Source organism: Medicago sativa, chromosome 7, assembly GCF_051527215.1.
Source record: "Medicago sativa cultivar Bolivia chromosome 7, Bolivia_mono, whole genome shotgun sequence".
Taxonomy (NCBI): domain Eukaryota; kingdom Viridiplantae; phylum Streptophyta; class Magnoliopsida; order Fabales; family Fabaceae; genus Medicago; species Medicago sativa.
Window position 1 is genome coordinate 104,271,947 of NC_140755.1, and position 24,353 is coordinate 104,296,299.

At 34.1% G+C, this 24,353-nt stretch overlaps 1 protein-coding gene across 2 annotated transcripts; it reads right to left on the reverse strand.

Annotated features, from left to right (window-relative positions):
* Positions 1 to 564: 564 nt before the first annotated feature.
* Positions 565 to 14,330, reverse strand: LOC146911693 (Transcription factor jumonji (jmjC) domain-containing protein). Of its 2 annotated transcripts, XM_085726522.1 has the most exons (15): positions 14,193 to 14,330; positions 13,844 to 14,071; positions 13,667 to 13,753; positions 13,251 to 13,316; positions 12,867 to 12,997; positions 12,643 to 12,742; positions 12,420 to 12,546; positions 12,268 to 12,331; positions 11,258 to 12,032; positions 10,846 to 11,175; positions 2,374 to 3,060; positions 2,222 to 2,294; positions 2,052 to 2,137; positions 1,162 to 1,281; positions 565 to 903 (listed from the first exon to the last, which is right to left on the reverse strand). In XM_085726522.1, the coding sequence occupies exons 2-15, from the start codon at positions 14,042 to 14,044 to the stop codon at positions 829 to 831; spliced, it is 2,922 nt and encodes a 973-aa protein (XP_085582648.1). In that variant the 5' UTR covers positions 14,045 to 14,071; positions 14,193 to 14,330; the 3' UTR covers positions 565 to 828. The 2 variants fall into 2 exon arrangements, with proteins under 2 accessions (XP_085582648.1, XP_085582647.1); XM_085726521.1 differs by having other exon boundaries at positions 13,844 to 14,330.
* Positions 14,331 to 24,353: the final 10,023 nt, after the last annotated feature.

Consider the following 24,353-nt stretch of genomic DNA (forward strand, 5'->3'; position numbering starts at 1 on the left):
TCAACAATTTAATTTCTCATATTTTTCGAATTAATTTATATACACTAATCTAATTTCAGGATTAGTATAACTCATTTTTTTAGTGGCGGATCTATTCAATAGTCTATTCTCGAAAAAGAAAAAAAAGTTCTTGGCATATTCATCTGTATGAAGGGAAGCTTAGTGTATCTGATTAATGACATAAACATTCACCTGATTAATTGACACCAATATGTTTAATCACGTTCACTTTTTTCCTTGTTGAAAAACATTCACTGTCATATGTTGTTTTGACAATCATTCATCAAAATATGCAATGAAAGGGCCAAAACCCGTTGAAGGAGTGGAAGAAAAGTATAGACAATTTTCATGCCCCACAGCCTGCCAATGGGGCATGTGCTCCTTGTAAGGTTTGAATCCCATGCCTATGCTTGGTTGCACATCCACTCGTGACTCATCCATTTTCCTGTCCTGAGATTGTTTATGTGAGAAGCTACACATTGTCAATTCAACTGAACGTACGGTGGAGTGTCTTTCATTGCGATATCAAACATATGCTAACTCGCATATAGGGACACATCGGGCTCTCGTCACAATTCTACATCCATAACATAATATGACAATTTTTTCTAGTTCTATATATCCATAACATGGCTATTTTATGTTTTGGTTGTTTGTAAAAGAAAAACTAGACAATAACATATCGGTCTTCTATATCTATAACCTTATTCCCTAAATTACAATCAAGATGAGAAAAATGGTAATAATCAAATAAAAATATCCACCCTCATAGTTTATTGCGACGGCTTCTACGAAAAATATTCACAAAAAATTAAGATTGAACCAATCTTACTCATTGGCCATAGTCAGTTCTTTGACTTGTCTAACAGCACTACTTACAGCATAAAGGGTCATCTTTTTAACCTGCAAAAGAAGAGGGGCGGTCAAGAATGTAAAATATTCAATGGGGCAAAAAAATTAAATGCAGAGAGTGACCTTTTTAAAATGCAAGGAGAATAAGTAAAATTGGGAAGCTCTTGGCAAAAATATATACTTTGAAAACAAAGCCAATTCAATTAACAGAAAGACTGACAAAGATAAGAACAAATCATAACGGTAGGATATAAAAGGATAACTAACACTCAACATGCATGAGAAATTAAAGACAAATAATAGACTTGCCTCCAATTTGTCCTCCTTGGCCCTGTGGTACTTTGGGAGTAAACGAAACTCTTCAGTTAGCCGTAAACATTCTTCAACATTTTCTGGAGAAACAAAGTCAAGCGCAACCTTCATACAAGACTGATCAATGAAAATAAGTTAGGCAATAAATATAAGTAAATAATGTTTACACTTTTAGTAGTTGGAAAAATAAATTCCTTAAAGCATTTTTATTAATAAATAATTTTTGAAAATCCTTCAGCATGAACATCATGATCATGCAATATTAAGTTAAGTTGCCAGGAAGAAAAGGTGATGCAAACTAACCCTTCTACGTTATAATTATTAGTTACGGAATAAGTAACTAGATACGATATTGGACTTCCTATATTGACATATTTTGGCAACCAATAGTTTAAGATATGGGTCCTTTTAAATGCATGATTGTACAGCTAATAACTCATAGCAATACTCATATGCTATTCACTCTCATACTCTCCAAGTTGTACAGCTAATAACATATAGATTCGGATCCTTTGCTGCCACTGCATGGAGAGCACAAGCAAGAAAGGCACAACTTTCCTAGGTTTAAACCCTGATATAAAGCTCAGGTTTCCCTGAAGGTTGTTGGTCCTTGAAAATCCTTTATATTCAAATTTTCAACTTGTAATGCCCTAGTGCTATAATCTAAACCCTTTTTCAAATAAATATTTGCTGCTGGGAAGATTACTTGACTGTGAACTGGAGGTCAAACATTGACTTAGTCCAAATAATTACAAAGAAACCGTATTGTAAAACAAAATATAAAAACAAAGATCAGGAGTGAGAGATCATACTATTTGCAGAGATTATAAGAATGTAGATGATAATAAGAACTTAAAAATACATGTTTGTCACCAGACTATATTTACCTGTCTATTTCTCACTTGATGAGGACATCCTGCTGGAATGAAAACAGCCTCACCAAGGTGTTGCTCAAAAGTCCATGGTTCAACGTCTGCATAGAGAAAAAGATGTTCACTATGCTGTGGTAGTACTTTTCAACGAAATTTAAACCAGGCAAATGAGGTAAGTATCTTACTAAATTCTTTTTTTAGCCGTTTCTTATGCCTCTCATTTAAGAATAGAGTCTGATCATGAATAGGATGAATAACCTGAAACCAGCATCATAAAAGAGACTCAGCTTTCCACCTATGGTTAGTATAGTAAACAATGGCTGGTAATGCTACTCACTGAATCAACAGGTTCATTGTTGATATGACGAAATTCCTTCTTGTGCTTTCTCAAGTACTCAATTAACTTTGGGACATCTTGCCGGCGGAAGATGTCCCAAACAGCACCACCAAGGACAGCCTCAGCCCCATTATCTATGTCCGAAGAATCTCTCCCCATGCCTTGTTTTGACTCTATCTTGGGATCACTAGACACATTACCATCTGAAAAATCAACCCTCATTCTGTCTTTCTTTATCTCTGCCTTAGTTGATGCTAAGCTGGTTTCAGGTTGAACATGTTCCAGTTTGGAAGACCTGGAAAAATCTAAAACTTTGGTAGATGATGTTTTACTAACACTATCTTCCACAGAGGAGTTCCTTACAGCAACATTTCTGTAAGTGCAAGAGCCCTTTCCGTTATCATCACATTGTTTTGTGTTCCGTGATTCTAACTTTCCACACCAGTCTTCGGATATTGATGAAATGCACGGATCTACTTGGCTACTTTGTGTAATCCGGTTAACTCCATTCTCTGCCTTTTGATCATGGTCCAATGCTTTAGATTTATATTTTCCATCAACATTGGCTGAAGCTTCACAATAAAGTTCAGAATAGTCTTCTTTATCGTATCCCTCCTTCAATTTATTTATGCTTTCTCTCTGCCAGGGAGCTATATTCACCTTGTTTGTGTGTGTCAGCACATTCACCTGATTCTCGATCACAAAATTATGTGAGATAAGCTATAGTTTTGTGCATCATAACTAAATACTGCAAAATTAGGAGGTTACAAATTTTCAGGAGTGGAAATAATAGACTTGTATACTAATTGTTCGCAATCAAATTGAACTCATGAAGACACATGCAAACACACAAAAACAACTCCATACTGTGTAAGAAGTCTCTTTATTTTTTTAAACAGACAAAGTTAATATTGTTAGCATTATGCCAGGAGAAGGGGTCAAACCCTTGACATTCTCATCACTCCTTTCCTTAGACCTTAACTCCCCCAACAAAGGTCACTTCATATAAACTAGACTGCATAATTCTATTAATGGCTATCCTAAAATCAAGTAAACAGAGTAATAACTACAAACTACTTTTGTCAAAAAAAAAAAAACTACAAACTACAAAATTGAAAGATGTGAAGACGTACGTACCTAGAACACAACACTTCTCCTCAAGTAAGTGAGTAGATATCTATTTTTCTCAATTTTCCAGTAAGACCTTGAAACTGTTTTGCAGGAAATATTTTGGAGAATAGTTTTTCCACTTGATACCCCGAAGGGATGCATGCTGTAGCTATAAGACCATTATCTAGTTACTCCTTGAAAAGTCTCAGTCTATATCTATGTGCTTAACCCCTAAGTAGGTTTTTGTAATACTAATGGCGCATTTATACTCACAATATAGCCTCCTAGGAGTCTCATATATAATTTGAGATCATCAATATGAATTTTATCCACAACTGTTCACAGCCCCATTAGACATCACTCAAAATTTTGCGTCTGGACTCTCGGACTTGGAATTATATTTTGCTTTTTACTTCTGCATGACACTAAATTTCCACCGAGAAATATGCAACACTTTGAGGTGGATCACCCGTCGGCCACCAATTCTGCATAGTCTGCATATGCATATACCTCCATGGAGAATTTCTCTTCTTGAATAATAGTCCTCTACTGGGCTCACCAACAAATTAATTTCATCACAAGCTTTTAATATTGAGTAATGAGGACATCCAAGAAGCTCCAGGACAACAAGAGGGTGTGATTATTAGACGTAAAGGTAAGAGACTCTAAACGAAAATGGAAGAAAAGATTGTATTTTAAACTTGTTGGAGAGCCCAATGAAAACAAATTATTTTGGAGTCTTCTTGGAAGTGTAGTAAAATGGTTGCAACTTAGCTTTTGTATTTTTTAGTTGTCTCCTTTTGTAATTGTGACAATACATGAAGCACAAACATGACAGGGACACTGACGTCGACACCGATCAGAATTTGAGAAAATGACATAATTCAATTTGATCACGTTTGTGTCATGTCGGTGTCAGACACAAACACATGTCAGACACACTTTCTATCAGAAGTGTCCACAACAAATGTGACAATTAAGTTCTCTTTAGAAGTTTATTGTGTAATTTGGGCCCATAGATTATTTTTAGTAATCTAGGAGGTGCCTTTAGCATTCAACTTGCATACCTATAAATAGGAATTCATACACATTTGTAAAAGGTTTTGCTGTTGATAGAATTTAACAAGTTTTTATACTTGTGAGGTAGAGAGTTCTTCCCAAAAGTTAACAAGCACAGTATAATATGTACAAATAATAAAAATTATGTTTACAACACTCTTTCAAGTTGGTGAATAGATATCTATCGTTCAGATCTTGCAAGTAAGTTGGTTGAATCTTTCAATTAATAGACCCTTTGTTAACATATCTACTAGTTGACGTCCATAAGCAATGTACGTTGTAGTTATTAAGTCACAAGGTTCCCGCACGAGAATGTGCAATAGCCTAAAGTGGACCTTTTTTTTTAAGGAAGCTAAATTAGCTCATCCAAATTGACACCAGAGAGAATTGAACCTGAGACCTTGAGGAGGAGGAGGAGGACCTTCTATCACTCATCGAACCTGGATAATCAGCTCGGTATAAGTCACCATAGTTAAACTTCCGCCTTTTTGAATAGGAATCATCTCCCTTGAGTAGCCTTGAGATATTGCAACACACGTTCCACAGTTTGAGGTGTCCCGCCTTTGGATCATGGACGAATTGACTTTTATCATACATCAAAGTTTGCTAGTTTCTTGCAAAAGATCGAGCACGTATTTTCTCTCAAAGATAAACATATCTTGTCAAGTGTATGTCACCTCAATTCCAAAGTAATACTTGAATTCGCTAATGTCTTCAATCTCAAACTCTCCAAATAGTTTCTCTTTGAGCAATTGTCTCTCTCATCCAAATCATCACCTATAATAATGACATCATCATAAACAAGAAGAAGAACAATAAGTTTTCCTCCTTGTGAATGTTTGAAGAAAAAAGTATGATCTCCTCCTAGGCTCTACTTGTAGCATATGCCCTCTATTGCTTTTGTGGATCTTCCGAACCACACCGAGGAAGGTTGTTTTTGCCCATGTATGACTTTCCTCAATTTGCACACTTGGTTTGTTCCTCTGGTGGGTCTAAATCTTGGGGGAATCTCCATATACAGTTATACACCTCTAAGTCTCCACGTAAGAAAGAATTGTTGACATCAAACTGACGTAGTTCTCAACCATTGTGGGTAGCAAGGTATTTCACTTGGGTGACTTTGAGTTTGGTGACTTTGGTGCCTTTGTTCCAGTCTCTCTATTAACCAACCATTCTCTCTCATCTAAATATTTTATTTTGATCATTTATCCATCCTCTAAGTGCACTAAAGTCACCCAAGTAAAATTCAAGTAGCAAGACCCCATAAGATCCTAACAATGTTCATGTTCGCCCCTAGAGCAAATGTCTCCTCACAATTAATGTCATATGTCTTGGGGTATCTTTTTACCACCAATCTAGCCTTCCATCAATCAAAAGTGTCATCTGATTTGTGCTTGCCTATACAAATCCACCTGCATCCAACGAATTTCTAACCTCCTTGCCTCTCAAGTCTAATTTATTTCAAGTGTTTTCATTTTTTCATCAATAGCCTGGACATAACCAGTATCTTTCAATGTTTCTTGAACATATGATACGATCTCACACATTCAACAACTGCAATAAAACTTTGATGCTGCAGGAAACGATGATTAGAGGAGGCAAATTGAGAAATTGGATACGTGACACAAGACCCTTTTTCTTTTCTCAAAGAAATAAGGTAAATTGTCTCGATCAATATCAAGAGTATCATAAATCTTAGAATCACTAATAAGAGGATTATTTTCAGTACTTACCTCCGGTTCAGACGATAAAGGTTGTTTCAAGAGAAGATCAGGTTTACTTCTTCTCTGATACACTAGAGATAGCTCACTAGAGATTAATTAAATAGGCATCGGTAAATATTGCTTCGCCCCAATATAATTTTGGGACAAACATTTGGAAGAAAAAGACTAGAGCAACTTCAAGTGACGATTTTTCCTTTCCACAGCCTTATTTTGTTGTGGGGTGGCAACTCATGTAAATTCAAGGATAATGCCCAGTTTATTATTAAAGCTTGAGAGGCTATGATTGACATATTTTTTGCCATTGTTAGAACGTAATCTTTTAATGTCATTCGCAAATTGTGTTTGTACAATATTATTAGGGTACTCTTGATTTATCTATCATAATAAAACACCAAGTTACTCGAGTACAATCATCTATAAGAGAAACGAATTATCTCGCACTAGAAATATTAGAAATAGGGACATGTCCCCAAACGTTAGAATGAATAAGATCAAATGATTCCACATTATTAGTAAGACTAGAAGAAAAAGTAGTTTGTGCCACAAATGTCACACTTAAAAGACTGAATAGGTTGTTTTAAGAGATGGAAAACTCATCAAGGAAAAAAGAGAATTTTTTTTTCCGACCCTTGTTCCCAAAAAAATTTCCAAATCTGACCCCCTTTGACATTTATATACAGAAATGACCCCCTTTCTGGTATTTTTTTTTGTTTTGTCGTTTTCCTCATTACCGTAGTTTCAAATTGCGGTAATGAGCCTCCTTTCTGACACGCATCGCAGACTGGGCACAGGTGAGCAGGTTTTGTCTATTTTTTTAAAATTTTTTTATTCATTACCGCAGTTTGGAATTGCAGTAATGAATTTTCATTTATTTTCCGTTTTTTCTATTTTTGGCACAATATATGTTTTTTAAAATTAGATGCAAATAATAATAAATAAATATAAATGATAATTGTAAAAAATATAAATTTAAAAACATTAATTATATTATTCATTGTGTTAAAAATAAAAACTACTTTCTCCGCGGTAACCATTTACGCCAACCTAAATTTAAATTATGACTTCCTGTAGCACATAATTTATCTTTTTTTCTTCGTACGGGTCGTTGGTCTTGCTCTTGCTCTTGCTCTTCCTCTTCCTCGGGCTCTTCCTCTTCCTCTTCCTCCTCCTCATCCCCCTCCTCATTTTGAATTTCAGCATCATTAGTTTCCATAGTCACCTCATTTTGCACATGTGGAACAGAGTTCGTCCAAATTCCATTAACGAAATCATCTTCGTTAAACCCTGCAGCCAGACTTTCTATGGTAGTATGTGGTTGTGACCATTGGGGTACGTAGTTTGTTTGGGGATAGGGTACATTTTGTGGAGGGGTTGGTAGGTTGAAAGAGGTGTATTGTGATTGGTCTGGGTAATTGGTTTTTGAAGTGTTTTGAGTTGGATTAAAGTCATCAAATGAATAGTTTGATATTTGGGAGCTTTCTCCATGATGACTATGTTGAGAGTAGGTAGGATATGGAATTGGGGAGTTTTGAAAGAATTGGTTTGTCGGTTGTGGTTGTGGTTGATAAGTTTGGTCGTAGTTGTAGTTGGTGGATGGGTTAAAGCTTTGGTCAAAGTAAGGGGGTGGAGGTGTCATGAATAGGCTGTTAGGTGGATGTGTATCTGACCACATGTCTGCATCTGGCATCATATTGGTTTCTGGTGTTGCAGGATAGTTTGACGGTATATCTCGTAAAATTCTTCCACATCGTGCCATTGGGTTTGCCAATAGTGCTTCTCTAGAAAGATACAGACGTTCTCCAAAACAGTTTGACCGAGAGATGTATACCTTCTCTGTTCGTGAGACCATCAACTACAGGGAGGGAAGGCCAATGGGAACTTTCAAGGTTGACCTACAAGCGGGGTGGTGTGATTGTGGGAAATATCAAGCCTTGCATTTGCCTTGTTCTCATGTCATAGCCGCGTGTTCTTCTTTTCACCATGACTACACAACCCTAATTCCAGACGTGTTCAAAAACGAGAATGTTTACGCCATCTACAACAAAGCATTCAAAGTAGTCTAGGACAAGAGTTATTGGCCCCCATACGAAGGTCCCGAGCTTTGTCATAATCCAGACATGCGAAGACTAAAGAAAGGTCGACCCAATAGTACTAGCATTAGGACTGAAATGGACGATGAGGTGGAAGAAAGAACACCGACACCGAGACTGTGTGGGTTGTGTCGGCATCCTGGTCATATTAGGAGAAATTGTCCGACCATTCAAAATCGGTAGTTTATATAGTTATGTATTATGTGTTCAACCAATCTTTTATAAGTATTTATGACCTTTGTTTTTTTTACCTTTAATCAAACTTCGTCATTTAAAAAAATTAAGCAGTTTTGTGATTTTAATGTTTATTTTTACTATGCAAAAGAAGTAGAAATGTATGAAAAAATGATTGTGAATTTGGATGAATTTTATATTGTTTTTATAATGCCAAAAATAGAAAAAACGAAAAATAAATGAAAATTCATTACTGCAATTCCAAACTGCGGTAATGAATAAAAAAAATTAAAAAAAATAGACAAAACCTGCTCACCTGTGCCCAGTCTGCGATGCGTGTCAGAAAGGAGGCTCATTACCGCAATTTGAAACTGCGGTAATGAGGAAAACGACAAAACAAAAAAAAAATACCAGAAAGGGGGTCATTTCTGTATATAAATGTCAAAGGGGGTCAGATTTGGAATTTTTTTTGGGAACAGGGTCGAAAAAAAAAAAATTCGAAAAAAGAGGTTGGCCGAGACATTTGAGCTAAAGCCAAATTGTGAGGCAGAAGAGTGACTTTGACTAAGACCGAAGTGTGGAAGACAACAACTTCAGACCAGTTAGAAAAACCAGAAAAGATAGTACAGTCCTCTATGTTCCTTAACAACTCAAATCGTCCCCTGCAAGATCCTTAAAAGTGCAATAGGAATGAAAAAAGATAAGAGTTAAATAAATTTTTGTCCCTATAAAAATCCCAAATTTCGTTTAGTCCCTCTAAAAAATTTCAGCAAGTTTTGGTCCCCAAATGTTTTGCGTCGTGACTTTTGGTCTCTGTTTTTAAGTCAACTAATATGTACCCTTCATATTTTTGAATGAATTTTTACAAAGATGCTTATAATATCGCAAAAATCTCTCACAAATATATATTTTTAAACAAAATATGAACAAATATGAATTTTTAAATGCTAAACTTAAAAATTCACAATTAATTAATTTCTTTTAAAAAGATGTAAAGCTTCATAAGAGAGATTTTTATAATATACTAAACATAACTGCAAAACCCCTTTCCCATATGAACTGGAGGGTTAACAAAAAAAAAAACATAACTGCGAAAAAAAATGTGAAGGATACACACAAGTTTACTTAAAGGCAAGGACCAAAAGTCGTGACGGAAAATATTTGAGGACCAAAACTTGCTGAAATATTTTTGAGGACTATAAACTAAATTTGAGATTTTTACAAGGACAAAAAACTAATTTAACCCTAAAAATTACCACACAATTATGATCTTTGGTAAGCTTACGGATGGAGATAAGGTTACGAGACTCTTGGAACATGTGTAGCACATCTTGCCGTCGGAAACAAGGTTGAAGTTCAAAATTCACAGAGCCAACAACACAAGAACCATCAGCAACTGCAATATAATAAATACTAGAAGGAGAATATGAATGAAGTAAACAATTTTGTCTGAGACGTCGTGAGACTGGTGGCTTCAGAGTCCAGAATCCAAGCATCCATTAGGCATAATACCAGAGGCAGTAAGGGATCGAGATCAAAAACTCTTGTCACCCATATGAGTGACACCGGACATGATCTCACCAGCATCTTCCATTTAAAAGGAAGAGAGCATCAGGGGGGGGAGAGGGAGAGAAAGAAAAAAAATGCCAACAAAAGAGAACTGTTGTTAACACCTTTAATCTGCACACCTCATTCTCTCCATTTGTGGGTCATATGCACTCGAATCTCCATATACACTACCTCTAAATATCAATTCAAGAAAGCATTTTTTTTTTAACATCAAATTGGTGCATCCTGATGTATTTGAATTTGCATCACATTGTCCAATTCTTTGGCATGAAATTGTAGCTCATTTAGGCTTGCATAATTTTTTATCAATTTAGTTTGCGTGATTGATTTTTCTTTTGTTTTGTGCATCTGGGAAGGCCACTGTGGCTTTCAAAAATGCTAGAAATCATAAGATGAAATGCTGGGACAAGTATGGAAGCAAACCAAATAAAAAAGGATTAAAAAGTACAGTCCCTAAAAATCATATCTTAAGCAATCAATTACTTTCAACAAAAGGAACGGTCAAGACACATTTGTTGAAAGGCATTCTAGATAGTGAAAAACCGTTTTCTGATTTATTGCAATTTTATTCTTGTCATTATTTGTTGGTATTACTTTTTTCTCTGTTTGTATAATCTTCTCTTTGTCAAACTATTTGTTTCTTCTATTTAATACCAGATTATTAGATTTATCAGCGATTAGTAAGGACTCCCAACAGCAGGTTTCTACATGTAAAGAACACAAGGATTTCCTAGAGCAGAAATTACCGCATCAGACACATCCAAGTGCAGTTTGGTCACAGAATCTCCTCGGCCAAGCTCTTCAGAAAATCCATAAGCAATATATGTTTTGGGTCCCAAATCTGGTTTCAACGAGCCAGCAGGAAGTTTACTAGCAAAATTTAAAAGACCTGATTTTGGATCAGTGTAGTCCATATACGGAAGTGCAGCAAGGAATTCAGCACCATGCCTAGGCAAGCGCTCTTCAAAAGAGGTGGATGAAGGCCAATCTTTCAATTTCAACATTTCTGGCCACTTATCTTTATGCATTCGACCCTTTACGTAGCCTTGAAAAAATTGGTGTATATTAATTTCAACCTGTGAAGCAAAGCCGTGTAAATAAAATGAAGTATGACTGAGTAGATAAGTTATTTTCAAATAATTTACTTGCACAACTTACCCCACACCAATCCAAGCAATCAACAGCCTTAACACTTTGTGTTTCCTCTTTCAACTTCGCTTTGGAACCTGTTTCTCTGAGGGCCCTCCACATAACCATTGGTTCCCAACTTAGACCAGATGTTTTGGCCAAAACATTTCTCACAACCACAGGTTCTCCCTTCATCCAGTGCCTCTGGAAGTGCTTGATCTCATCATCAGATATGTCAAGGGCGTTTGGACTATATAAGAAGTTATCTTTACTGTCATCCCGGAATGCTGCCTTCCTGACTTCAGGATTGATTTTTCCTTCTAACAAGTTTAGCTGGCAGGAAGAACACTTTTCAGTAATATCCACATCCAGTGGTGTGTAATTTCTAGTGAGATCCTCAGCATTATTTAGTAGTTTTGCTACCCAATTAGCTTTGTAAATGCGTCTCAGTTCTAGTAATGCAGTACCGCAACCTCCACGCTGCTTTGGAGGACATGGAATGTTACCATCACTATTAGCTTTCCATTCTGGGAAGGGAGAGAACATGTCAGCCTGAGAATGAAAACTAGTAGGTGCAAGTTCGCTCTCCCAGTCATATCTTTTACGATGTATTTTACTCCGATTTTTTGTTGAACCGTGATGGTGAAAAATCTCTTCAAATTTTTCATGAGACGTTCCAGCCTCCATGCCTCCAGGTTGGCAGCCCTTTCTGAGCTCTTGACAGCACACGAGACAGAGATCATATGAGCAACCGGTGTTGGGGCAGCTACGGTAAAATCCATATATGGATGTATTGCAATTGTCACTGCCATTTATAATGTAGGCATTCAGTTTAGGATCAAATAGGATATTATGAAAAGGTAAAACAATCAAGGCCTCCAAGTGACAAAGCCTTGTTGTGAAATATTTATGAGAAGGACCGTATTCTTTTCCACAAAGTCCCGGACAAACCAAAGGCATAGAAGATGAAACCAAAATAGCAACAGAAATAATAATGACTACATTCTAATTTCTTATGATAGTATGCAAAGTAACTGTACCAGTACAAGCGTTCACTTTCATCTAGCTTTGTTCTTGTTATGTCAATTTCTTGTAGTTCCTTACCTAACATCATATAATCAGGTAAAATTAAAGAAATAAAACAAAATTAAACTAAACTAAATTTCTATGCACATGTTTCTCATCACGTTACCCCTTATTTTGGTTTCAATCTCTAGTTCCAAGCTCTGTTCCCGGTGGATATGCCTCAGAACTGGCAGGGCTTTAGATAGCAAGTACAGCAGCCGCTGTAATTTGACACTGGCGTCTATTTCTCGGTCCTATGAAAACAAGGAAAAGAGTTTAAATCAAACTAACGATGAGCGTATAAATTATATAGTTTTGAAATTTTTGAAAATCGAAAGCATGACATCTACCATCAGCACAGGAAACTCCCGTAAGCAAGCTTTGCAGTTACAATTACCCAGACAAAACGGACACACGTTCTCAAATTCCTCTCGGGTTTTTCCTGGGTACCTGATTAATGTCAATCACAGTGAGTTGCCAGCCAGTATTGTGGATCAATAAGGGAAACCAACTGGTTTCTTCAAGACAACATCATAAAATCATTTTCACCATTCTTAAAGAAAAGAAAGTTTACCAGTTCTCAATGCATTCGTAACAATAGCGCTTTCTGTTGCAACTTGAGCAAAAGACAACACCACTCTTATCATTCCGCTGGCACTGATGACACATCAAACTTTCACCCTTCTTGGCTTTTTTGGATATACCCTGAGAAAACAACATTATGGTAATAATCAAAGGCAAGAGAACCTTCGTAATTAAACAATATTAAAATTAACGAATTCCAACATACATGTGAATAATACCGAATACATCGATACACAATACAGTGAAACAAAGAACATTCTCCCAAAAGATTTATAAATGTCCATTTTCTAAAATATTGAAATCATAATTCCAATCATCAACAACTTTATATGACAAGAGATGACACTGAATTATGGTGTGATTCTCTTCTCACCCGTAGTTTGGTATCTTCGACTCCATTTTTAGCTTTGTTAACCTTGTTACAGCTACCTTCCTTTTCCTGCAAATCCAATTGAATTATTGTGTGTTCGGAACATAAAATGTATAACTAAATCATAAAAATATATATATATATATATATATATATATATATATATATATATATATATATAAAAACTGCTAATTTTATCAATAAAAATTTAATTATTTTTCTTTAGTGCAAGAGAAGTTTCATCCTCAAATAAAACTACAATTAATGAAGTCCAACACACGTTTATTCTGAAACAAGGAACGTTCTCCAAAAGATTTATGAATGTTTATCTTCTTAATTATGAATCAATATCACATCAATTATCAACAAGTTTAGATAGTGCATTGTGACACTGAATTATGCTGAAATTTTCTTCTCACCAGTTGTTTGGTATCTTCAATTCCATTTTTGGCTTTGTTGACCTTATACACATCCATTAGTCCCTTGCCAAAATCACCTTCCTTCTCCTACAAATTGAATTGAATTGAATTATTACTCTGTAATCAGAACAAAATACGTATAGTTAAATCATCAAAATTAAACAATCATGTACTAACTTGATGAATCGGTTTCTTCTTCTTCTTTCTCGTGGAGTTTCCATTCAGCTCCGACTCCGATCTGTTACAGAGATCGGTGACAGCGACGATCTTCCTCTTCCTATTGTTAGACTCTGCATCTTCAATTTTGCTGTGGTTCTCTCCGGCGACGTTGGCACGCTTCGCCACCGCTTTAGGACGGTCGACGGAAGAAGAGTCCATCTGATCGGAATATGTGCAATGAGGAATCTGATGATGGAGAATAGGAATTATCGAAACATTACCAGTGAATTGAATTATTTATTTTTATAATATGATTGGTTGAATTATCATTATTCGATTCTACTATGATGAATTATATTTATAGTACGTGGAGTTGCAATGTAATTGAAAAGTGTGTTATCTTTCCGGGGAGAGATGAATGTATGGATATGATGATGCAGCGTGCGTGGGATTTGTGCTTTGATCATGTCTCGGCATTCACTCATTCAGATGACGAATCTAGGTTAACTATTTTAGCCAATACTTCTTATTATTTCTCTACCACTTTTTCTCTTTTGTGGAAACGTGGAAAACGCTATCTACCTACCCTCCCTGCTGGCTACACCTTTTATTCTCAACATTAACTTTTCGGATCTGGATTCGGCGTTGTTACAGCAGAATGTTGTAACAAATTTTGGTCGCACGGTCTCTAATTGACGGATGAGATTGTTTTATAATGTAAAATTGATTTTATAATCTAAACTGTTGGAACACAGGTTAATGGTCGAGATTCGTTAGAGCGTAAAACTGTGTGATGTTTTTACAACAGGGAATCTGAGTCCTAACTTTTTCTGCCTCCTCTTTCCTTTTCTTTTTAGTACTACAACTAGTATGGATACCCGTGCCAGGCACGGGCTAGAATTTCTTCACATTTGAGGGAGATAATGTTGTGATGTATCAAATGTAAGTTATAGTCTAACATTGAGTAGAAGATTGAAGGTTGAACAACATATAAGTGAAAAAATTCATACATTTAGTGCCTTAAAATATTGGGTGAAAATGTGGTATCGTTCTTATTTGTGTGGTTCCTCTCTATTCGATTCAACTTTGTGTGGAAAGCGAGAGTGATTCAAGGTGGTAGATCACAGATGCAAAGAGTCTCATACTTGAGGAAGAGATGTTAATGTGTCAAGTGTGAGTTAAATTTTTGCATGAACGCATGAGTAAATTTTAAAGAACATTTAAATGATATACCCATATACCTAGCTAATTCCTTAAAGTTCTATATTGGATGTAATAGTAGATTTCAAAGAAGGTATCAGTAAAAAGACTCATATACTTGATGCTATAAGATTTTTTTGTAAGGATGTGGTATCAATCTCACTCGTGTGGTTTCTAGTCTATTGTGGGAATCATACCCAGTGTGGATTCCCCGGTAGTTCCAAAATTATGATGAATTTTTTTTTTAGTTTTTGGATCCCCGGTAGTCCCCCAACAACTCAATATATTCCGTATACTCTCGCAGACAAAGCACAAACTCCTTATTTTTTCGCTTTATCATTTCTCTTATGTTAAAATCATTTTCATGCTACATTTTTATTCAACCTCTATTATTTTAAATTCCTTGAATATTGGTATTTGGTGGGATGTAACAAAGGAAAAATGCAGATGTGCTATGTTGAGTTTACAAAATTCATGCTTATTGAACATTTTAAAATGATATTGAGTTTTTTTAATTAAGTCTAATTTGTTGGTAAAATAATTACTCAAGATTCCTCAATTCCTTCAACAAATCTATAAAATTAACGACAACTTGTATTATTCACCATTCTCTTATGGACAACTCGTATTATTCACAACTCGTATTATTCACTGCATATTTTTTCGCTTATCACTTCTCTCATATCGAATGTCCTTTTTTGTATTCATTTTGTTTCTTCTAATTTTCTTTATCTCTTCTTGTGAAAGAAAGAAACATAAAGATACATCCACGAAATCATCATCAACCCAAATTTTTGAACATGTTGTGTCTCTATTTTACTTTTCATGACTATGTCACATAATTAAGAACACATGTAATCACACAGTTGGTTAAAATATGGTAACATTTTCAAGTGTGAGTTAAAATTCTACATATTGGATGAAAGAGTATATTTTGATCAAGATAAAAATGAGATGACACATTTACCTAGTGCCTTAAGGTTTTTTGTGAAGACGTAGTGTCAATCTAACTTGTTTGGTTGCTATTGGAATAACATGATTATCCAACCTAATGCAGGCTCTATTGGAAGGCCTAACATTATGATAAACTAATTTGTTAGTTTTTGAATGTCATTTGTTTGATTTTTTTTATCTTAAATTTTAGTTATTAGATGCCATTCGCTTTAATGCTATATTTTTTATTCAACCTTAATTTTTTTTTCAAATTCATTTACTTTTGGCATTTGATGGGATTTTACATTAGACAAATGCAAATGTATTATGCTAAGTTGATAAAATACATGCTTATTGAAAAATTTAAAATGATGTGACGCTTTTTTGGTTTAGTCTAATTCTTCTTCTGGAAAATATTAAGGGTTAATTAAGTATATGGTCCCCATAAATATTCAGAATTTTGTTTTTAGTCCTACAAAATAAAATCACACTTTTTAGTCCCTGTAATATTTTCCTTTAGCATTTTAGGGACCGAAAATGGTGACGTAAAATTTTTACAGGGACTAAAAATGTTGATGGAAAATTTTACAGGGACTAAAATTGCTGAAGAAATTTTTTACAGAGACTAAAAAGTGCGATTTTATTTTATAGGGACTAAAAATGAAATTCTGAATATTTATAGGGACCATTTACTTAATTAACCCAAATATTAAATTTAAGTTTTTCCATGTTGTTCTCTTTCATACCATTTATTTCATTCAGCTTGTATTATTTCAAATTCTTTTATTTTTTTGTCTTTGGTAGGATTTAACCTTGGAAAAGCAATTTTATGTTATGCTAAGTTGACAACATACATGTTTATTATACGTTTTCAAATGATGTGGTGTGTTTTTAATTGAGTCTAATGTTTTGGTAAATTAATTATCGAGAAATTCTCAACCCTTTCAAGAAACTCATAAAATTACCAACAACTTTTGAAAAAATGTGTTTGATCGTGTAATTCCAAAAATCAATAACAATTAAACCAACAAATTGTTTTCAGTAAAAAACCAAGATGAGAGATGGTTCGTGTATAATGAATATGCTATTTATAACGATTAATTTGAATTAAAAATGCATTTTCTAGTTCATTGTGATTTTCCGACTTTAAGGGTTTGATCTAGTGGTAAAAAGACAAACTTTGGATTTAGAGGTTCCAACTCATGACAAAAAACACATTACATATCTTTTTCTCTTATCATTTCTCTCATATTCAATGTCCTTTTTCGTATTCATTTTGCTTCTAATTTCATTTATCCCTTCTCATGAAAGAAAGGAACATAGACCTACATCCATGAAATCACCACTAACCCACACTTTTGAACATGTTTGTGTCTCTATTTTACTTTTTATGGCTACCTCACATAATTATGAATGCATAAAATCACACACTTGATTAAAATACGTTAATGTATGAAGTGTGAGTTAACGTTCTACATATTGGAAGAAAGAGTAGAATTCGATCAACATATAAATGAGATGACCCATATGTCTAGGGCTTTAAGGTTCTGGGTGAATATGTAGTGTCAAATTAACTTGCATTATTGCTATTGGCCTAACATGATTACTGTAACATCCCAGACTGCTTTTTAGGATTGCCGACTAACCCCACAAACCAACACGAGTCTTTTCAGCGTGTTTTGTCCTCACTCGCACGCTTACCGGGAAACTTCCCGGTAGGTCACCCATCCTAGTACTACTCCAAGCCAAGCACGCTTAACTGTGGAGTTCTTATGGAATGAGCTACCGAAAAGAAGATGCATCTTGTTGATATGGGTAGTACCTAACAATTCTTATAAGTCTTCCTTCAACCATGTAGTCCCATACCTACACGGCCTCCGGATCCCTCTCATTCCGATGTGATTCGGTTCCTCTTATTAACGTGGGGTCATCCTTACGGATAGTGCCCGTTCCAACTGGTGGGAACCTTTCGTATCCAACTGGCGGGATATCGAAAGCCACGTTGTGGGTGTTACATGTCCACCAGCTTCCGCCTGGTTCGTCCCCGAACCACACCGTACTGGGAGAGGTCTGCTCTGATACCATTTGTAACATCCCAGACTGCTTTTTAGGATTGCCGACTAACCCCACAAACCAACACGAGTCTTTTCAGCGTGTTTTGTCCTCACTCGCACGCTTACCGGGAAACTTCCCGGTAGGTCACCCATTCTAGTACTACTCCAAGCCAAGCACGCTTAACTGTGGAGTTCTTATGGAATGAGCTACCGAAAAGAAGATGCATCTTGTTGATATGGGTAGTACCTAACAATTCTTATAAGTCTTCCTTCAACCATGTAGTCCCATACCTACACGGCCTCCGGATCCCTCTCATTCCGATGTGATTCGGTTCCTCTTATTAACGTGGGGTCATCCTTACGGATAGTGCCCGTTCCAACTGGTGGGAACCTTTCGTATCCAACTGGCGGGATATCGAAAGCCACGTTGTGGGTGTTACAATTACCCAACCCGATGTAGGCTCCATTGGAAATCCCGGCATTATGATAAACTCTCACAATTTAGTCTAGTTAATTGTGATTTTCAAACTCTCAGGGTTTAGTCTAGTAGTAAAAAGACAAACTTTAGATTTAGAGGTTCTGAATTTTGAACACTGCTAGTATCATTGAAGATAGACGAAATCATATTTCATACCTTTCACAAAATCAGCATTCGTCGACATATTTTTTTATTAAAAATAAATTCATTGTGATTTTTTATTTTATTAACTTCGTTAAATATTATACCTCAAAAATCATTAGTGCAATGATAATTAAAGAGTTATCCCATGTACATTTTTATTTATAAAATTAGACATAAATGCATTAAAAAAATTGTTATTAAAAGACATTTACATGCATTATGCTATTAAAAGGACACGACGTACTTTAAAAAAGTTTGCAATACAGACTTTGTAGAAAATTAGTAAAAATTGGAATTTATAAAAATCATCGGTTAGCTCAATTAATTTTGGGTAACATTCGATTCTTCTTCAAAACTTTGTTATTATTATTTCTATAACTATATGATTTTTCCATTTTATTGAATATTCTTTCCTAAAAAATGTTTTCAATTTTTTTTTTAAGTAAAAAGAAAATATATTAAATAAAAAGAAAAAGATACAAAGACTGGGGGACATAGGACCTGACCATTTTGAATTAATCTTTGTTTAATTAATCTTTTTTCTTTTAGAATATGTTAAAATTTAGGCTTTCATTTTGAATCAAAAAGTTGAGATTTTTCATTTTTTATTTTTTTTTTAAATTTTACAATTTAAAAAAAATGATAAAATGTTTAGATGAGTTAGGCTTCGGAAGCTCATTAGGGTCAGAACAAATCTCATGGCTCAAAGAGCATTTAGAGAGGTACTTGTAAATCATTCACTAAAGAAGTCATCGCGCATGCACCATAAGTTAAATCAATTACCTTGCAGTTAAGTCAATTCTTTACCAATTGAGTCTACCTTCCTTTGTAATGTTACTATTAGTAATTTAGTATTAACTTATAATAAAAAAAAAATCAAAGACTTGTTACCATATTTAAATAAAAAAAAACATGATAGCAAATATTAAAGCTAATAATATCATTCAATTCTCCTTTTAAATGTTGTTGTTATTACTATTTCTATAATTATATGATTTTTCCATATTGTTAATTTTTTTTCTTTGGCTTAAATGTCACTTTGGCCCTGTAACTAATTTTAAAGTTCAATTTAGTCCCTTTAAAATTGGTCAATTTAGCCCATAAACTTATTTTAAAATCTCAGTTTGGTCCCTTAATTTTAATATAAGTCAAATTGATCTGTTAACTTGTGTAAGTTAGTGCCGCTTGATCCTTTATTGTATAACAAAATCGAACTTTGTTAGTAGCATGAACAAAAAAAAATAGAAGCAAATTTGTATGTAGTACAAACCTATGCAATATCATTTTTAAAAAAAGGAATAGATGTAAAAATATGATGACTAATTCAATTTCATTATTTTTAGAAAAGTAATAAAGACCGTTTAGTGGAAATTATATTGTTGTATATTGTATGATTATTTTTAGGAAAAATGATAATGAACATTTATTCCCTAAAATAACAATAATGGGTATTTATGTGTCTTTATATTTTTATTTTTGTTAATCCTACGTTTCCTAAGAGAAGAGTTCAACTGCGAAGTAACTAAAATTCAGGTTTTCCCAAAAAAAATTATTTGATGGAGTTCATAAACAACTTGAGCCAAAATACCTGGTTTTCATATTTATTTTTTTAAGTTACTATGATTACAATTTCAAAATTAATCAATTTTAATTTTTCAAGTTTGTAGAAGTGTTTTGAAAGAATTGTTTTTCCGTAGAAGTCAAGGATGAACGAATATTGTGAAAATAATTAAATATGGAGTCGATTTTAAACCATTTGTGGTTATAAGTTTTAATAATAGAATGAATGCTCCTTAAAAAAAAGAACGAATACAAAGATATGGCGTTGAACAAAACATTAATATTTTTTTCTAAAAAAATGTAATAATTTAATAATCTTTAATTAGAATATTATTTTTAATAATAGTATGAATTCATTTAAATATTTCATAAAGATGAAGGAAATAAAACTAAAAAAATCAAAAACACTATACACTAACGCAAGGTCTTGTTTTTGTTTTTTATTTATACGCTCATCAATTAATTAACTTTTTCCACTCAAATATCTATTTTTTTTAATTATAAAATATTAGTTTTGTTGTTGTCTATTTTAAATAAATCAAAGGAGAATATAGTTTATAAAATATCAATTTTTTTTAATTATAAAATATTAGTTTTGTTTTTGTTGTTTTTTAATTATAAAAACATATTTTTTTTTGTATATACAAAATAAAATAGAAACATGAATAGAGATTCAGTCAAAAACAAAGAATATAGAAGCAAAAGCAAACACGAAAAGAAAATTTTAAAAGAGAATATGAATAGAAAATAGCAACATAAGAAATCACAATAAAAAGTAACATACAAATAATAAATGTTAAACAAACAATAAAAAATAAGAAATAAACAAATAAAAGAAAAAAGAATGGGTTTAAAAACAATGATTTTTATGGGAGGAAGATGGGAGGAAGATGTAGATGAAAATAATGAAAAACAAATTGTCTATATATATAGGAAAAAAAAGTCATGTCATAATCAATTTTGATTGGCTCATGAAAAATAAATGAGTCATTGATCCATTTTGATTGGCTAATAAAAAATAAATGATTCAATATCCATTTTGATTGGTTGATAGAAAAGCATTAAATGAGATGAAGAACATGAAGATGCCACGTGTACTTATGCTCATAGAAGTATCCTTTTGTATTATATAAAGATTACTTTATTTTATTTATTTTGATTTGATGTTTTTAGTGATCTTTAGCTACAAAACATTTATCTTTTTTTTTTTATGTAATTTTGGGATATGGATTTGATTATGTAGCAACTACATGTAGTTACATAGTTTTTAATCTCAACCGTTCATTTAAGATCGAACCGTTAAAATTGAAAACTGTGAAAAATGATCATGATTGTACAATTTTGATCGGACAACTCAGATGCTTTATGGCACCCTGTTGAAATCTGCATCCATAATTTTGTGTTGTTTTAGGGTAAAAAGATGATAATAAGAAGATTAATCGAGTTAGTTGGGATAAAGTATTTGTTTTTTAAGAGAAATAAATTTATATCATTTCAATAACTAACAACTCACGAAATATATGGCAAACATCATTAAGAATATGGAGACTAGTTAAGAATGTGGCATTTTTAGCTAAAGTATGAACGACCGCAGTTGTTTGCCTTCGTCTAAATTTAACATGAGATTTTTCACTGTACATGTTACGACGATGCTTACATCATCTATCACAACATCAAGTTTTTTTTTTGTGGTGTCCGGAGTTCGAACCCCGGACCTTGTATATATTATGTATTGTCCATAACTGAGAAGATCACGAGGACATCACAACATCAAGTTCGGTAACATTGTTGTTGTTTCCGTTGGCCTAGATCAAAATTCACATTTGCAAGTTGTGAATCGTGAATCATGTCAATGACATGGAGTAATCCTAACGCCTTTCCAATTTTTGTGGAGTATAAAGAGGTAAGCCACAACGACTGTGATAACACATACCTACCCTCATCATCCTAAATACACATTCTTATACTGACTTTGTTCGAAGAAGAAAGGAAGGAAGCATCCACGTTATAATTAATTCTTCCTACTGATGGTGGTTGCCACATACACAATTGTTGATGCGTCTGAGACGTGTTGCTAACTGCAGCATCAGTTGAACGCCTCTCGTAATGACTGGTAACCAAAAAAATTGTCTTGTTGTTTGCAAACATTCATTCGCCTAGTCATGATTGGCACACTCTAAAATATGAGCGTTGGTGTATATAACATGTTGCCAAATCTTTGAATTATTGTGCTTCCAAATGCTTTATAGGATTGTGCCAAAACATGCATGCAACCTTGGTTTGAGGCAACCATTGCAATAAAAGAAAAATCAATGTTGCAGCGTTATATTCTTGTAGTAGAGTTACAGTTGCATCTTACAAAACACCACCATTTCGCCACACTTGAACAGCCATTAGACATTCAAATAAAATGTGAATTTTGTCCTCGTAGTTGTGGTTGCAACCGACACAAGTAGTCAGACAATTTATACCTCTACTCGTGAGCCTCGACCTCGTTAGCAAACAATCACGACAAACTCTCCATATGAAGTTCTTCACTTTGGGAGGGACTTTATGCTTCCAAACATTGTTCCATACACCGACTTATGAAGATTGGTGTTGTCTACAATAATATTCACACAAAGTTTATATGCATTCCGCACTGAATATTTCCCATATTTTTTCGCCTTCCAAATTAATTTATCCTTATGCACCAATTGAATTAAAGGGGTATTAAGTATGAGGTTTATTACCTCTAGATCAAACATATTATCGCACAAAACAGGTTGTTTTGCTCCCAATAATGCAACACCATCACATAACCAAGGAGCATCGAAAATAGGAATGGAAGTAATGTTCCAATTCTCCCTCTAGAACTTATTTGCACCACCATTTTTCAAGTTAATATACTCTTCCATAGAAAACTTGGTTTGTGTCCCATATTTGTTATTAGGAACGTGCTATGGGAAAACTAATGAGCTTTAAAGAGCCTTGAAACCAAAGCATTTGGTTATGTTTGGAATTTCCATCCTTGTTTACCAAGCATCGCTAAATTGAAAGTCATAAGATCTTTGAAACCCATATCGTCGTGGTTCTTGCGAACCATAAGCTTATCCCAGAAAAGCCACTACATTCCATTATTTATAGCACCTCTATGTCCCCACCATAACACATTCATCGTTTTGTTAGTTACGTCAATAAGAGTTGTGGGTAGAAAGAGAATACTCATGACATAAGACATAATAACCTGAAGTACATACTTAATAATAACCTCTCTTCCTGCCTTGAATAAACATTTGTTGCTCCATGAATTTATTTTATGCCAAATTTTTTCTTTGATGAAGCTAAATGTTGTCTCTTTACTTCGTCCCACCATGGACGATACACTAAGGTATTTACTTGTGCCTAACACTCCTTGAACTCCCAAAATGTTGGTGATAGAATTCTGAATATTGTGGCACGTTCCGATTATAGGAAATTTCTTATTGCGGAAGTTTAATTGCTTGTCCTATTGCCGCTTCATATGTCATCAAGATATTCTTCATAACTTGTGCTTTATGATCGTCAACCTTAAAGAAGAAAAAACAATCATCCGTAAGAAGCGAGTAACAATAGGTGCATTCTGGCAAATTTTAGTTTCATGCAATTCCCCCTCCCCTCACCTATGTACGTTTAATGAGAGAAAAATGGCCATATGCACATTTAATAATAATAAAAAAAAAACAAGGCGATAATGGACCGCCTTGCCTCAAACCTCTCTCCAGAATAATCGGTCGAACCATCTTGACACCGACAATAATAGAGTAGTCTACAGTTTTCACGCACATGATTAATTAATTCACCCATTTTTGACAAAAACTCATCTTGATCATGACTTTCTTAAGATATAACCGATCAATATGTTCATACACCTTATTATTGTCCAACTTGAAGGCAACATTAGCTTTATTCCCCATTTGTTTAAGGAGTTAAAATAATAACTTTCACATAAAAAAAAGTGTATTTATGATATGACAAATATTTGACTTGTATTTCTAAGACATGATTTTCTTTGTCTTCCTTGAACAATATATAGCAAAAATAATAGTTATTTTTTTTTTTTTTAAATAGCAAAGAAAAGTCATTAAACTAGCGGTTAGGAAATGCACTTTAACTTAAGTTTTGAAACATAAGTTGAAGT

Excerpts from the sequence above, each read along its gene's own strand:
- LOC146911693 (XM_085726522.1), bottom strand. The coding sequence starts at position 14,044 with ATGGACTCTTCTTCCGTCGACCGTCCTAAAGCGGTGGCGAAGCGTGCC. Across the intron at positions 2,295-2,373 it reads ACAATGAACCTGTTGATTCA|GTTATTCATCCTATTCATGA; the intron begins GTGAGTAGCATT and ends TGCTGGTTTCAG. Across the intron at positions 2,138-2,221 it reads ACGGCTAAAAAAAGAATTTA|ACGTTGAACCATGGACTTTT; the intron begins GTAAGATACTTA and ends TTCTCTATGCAG.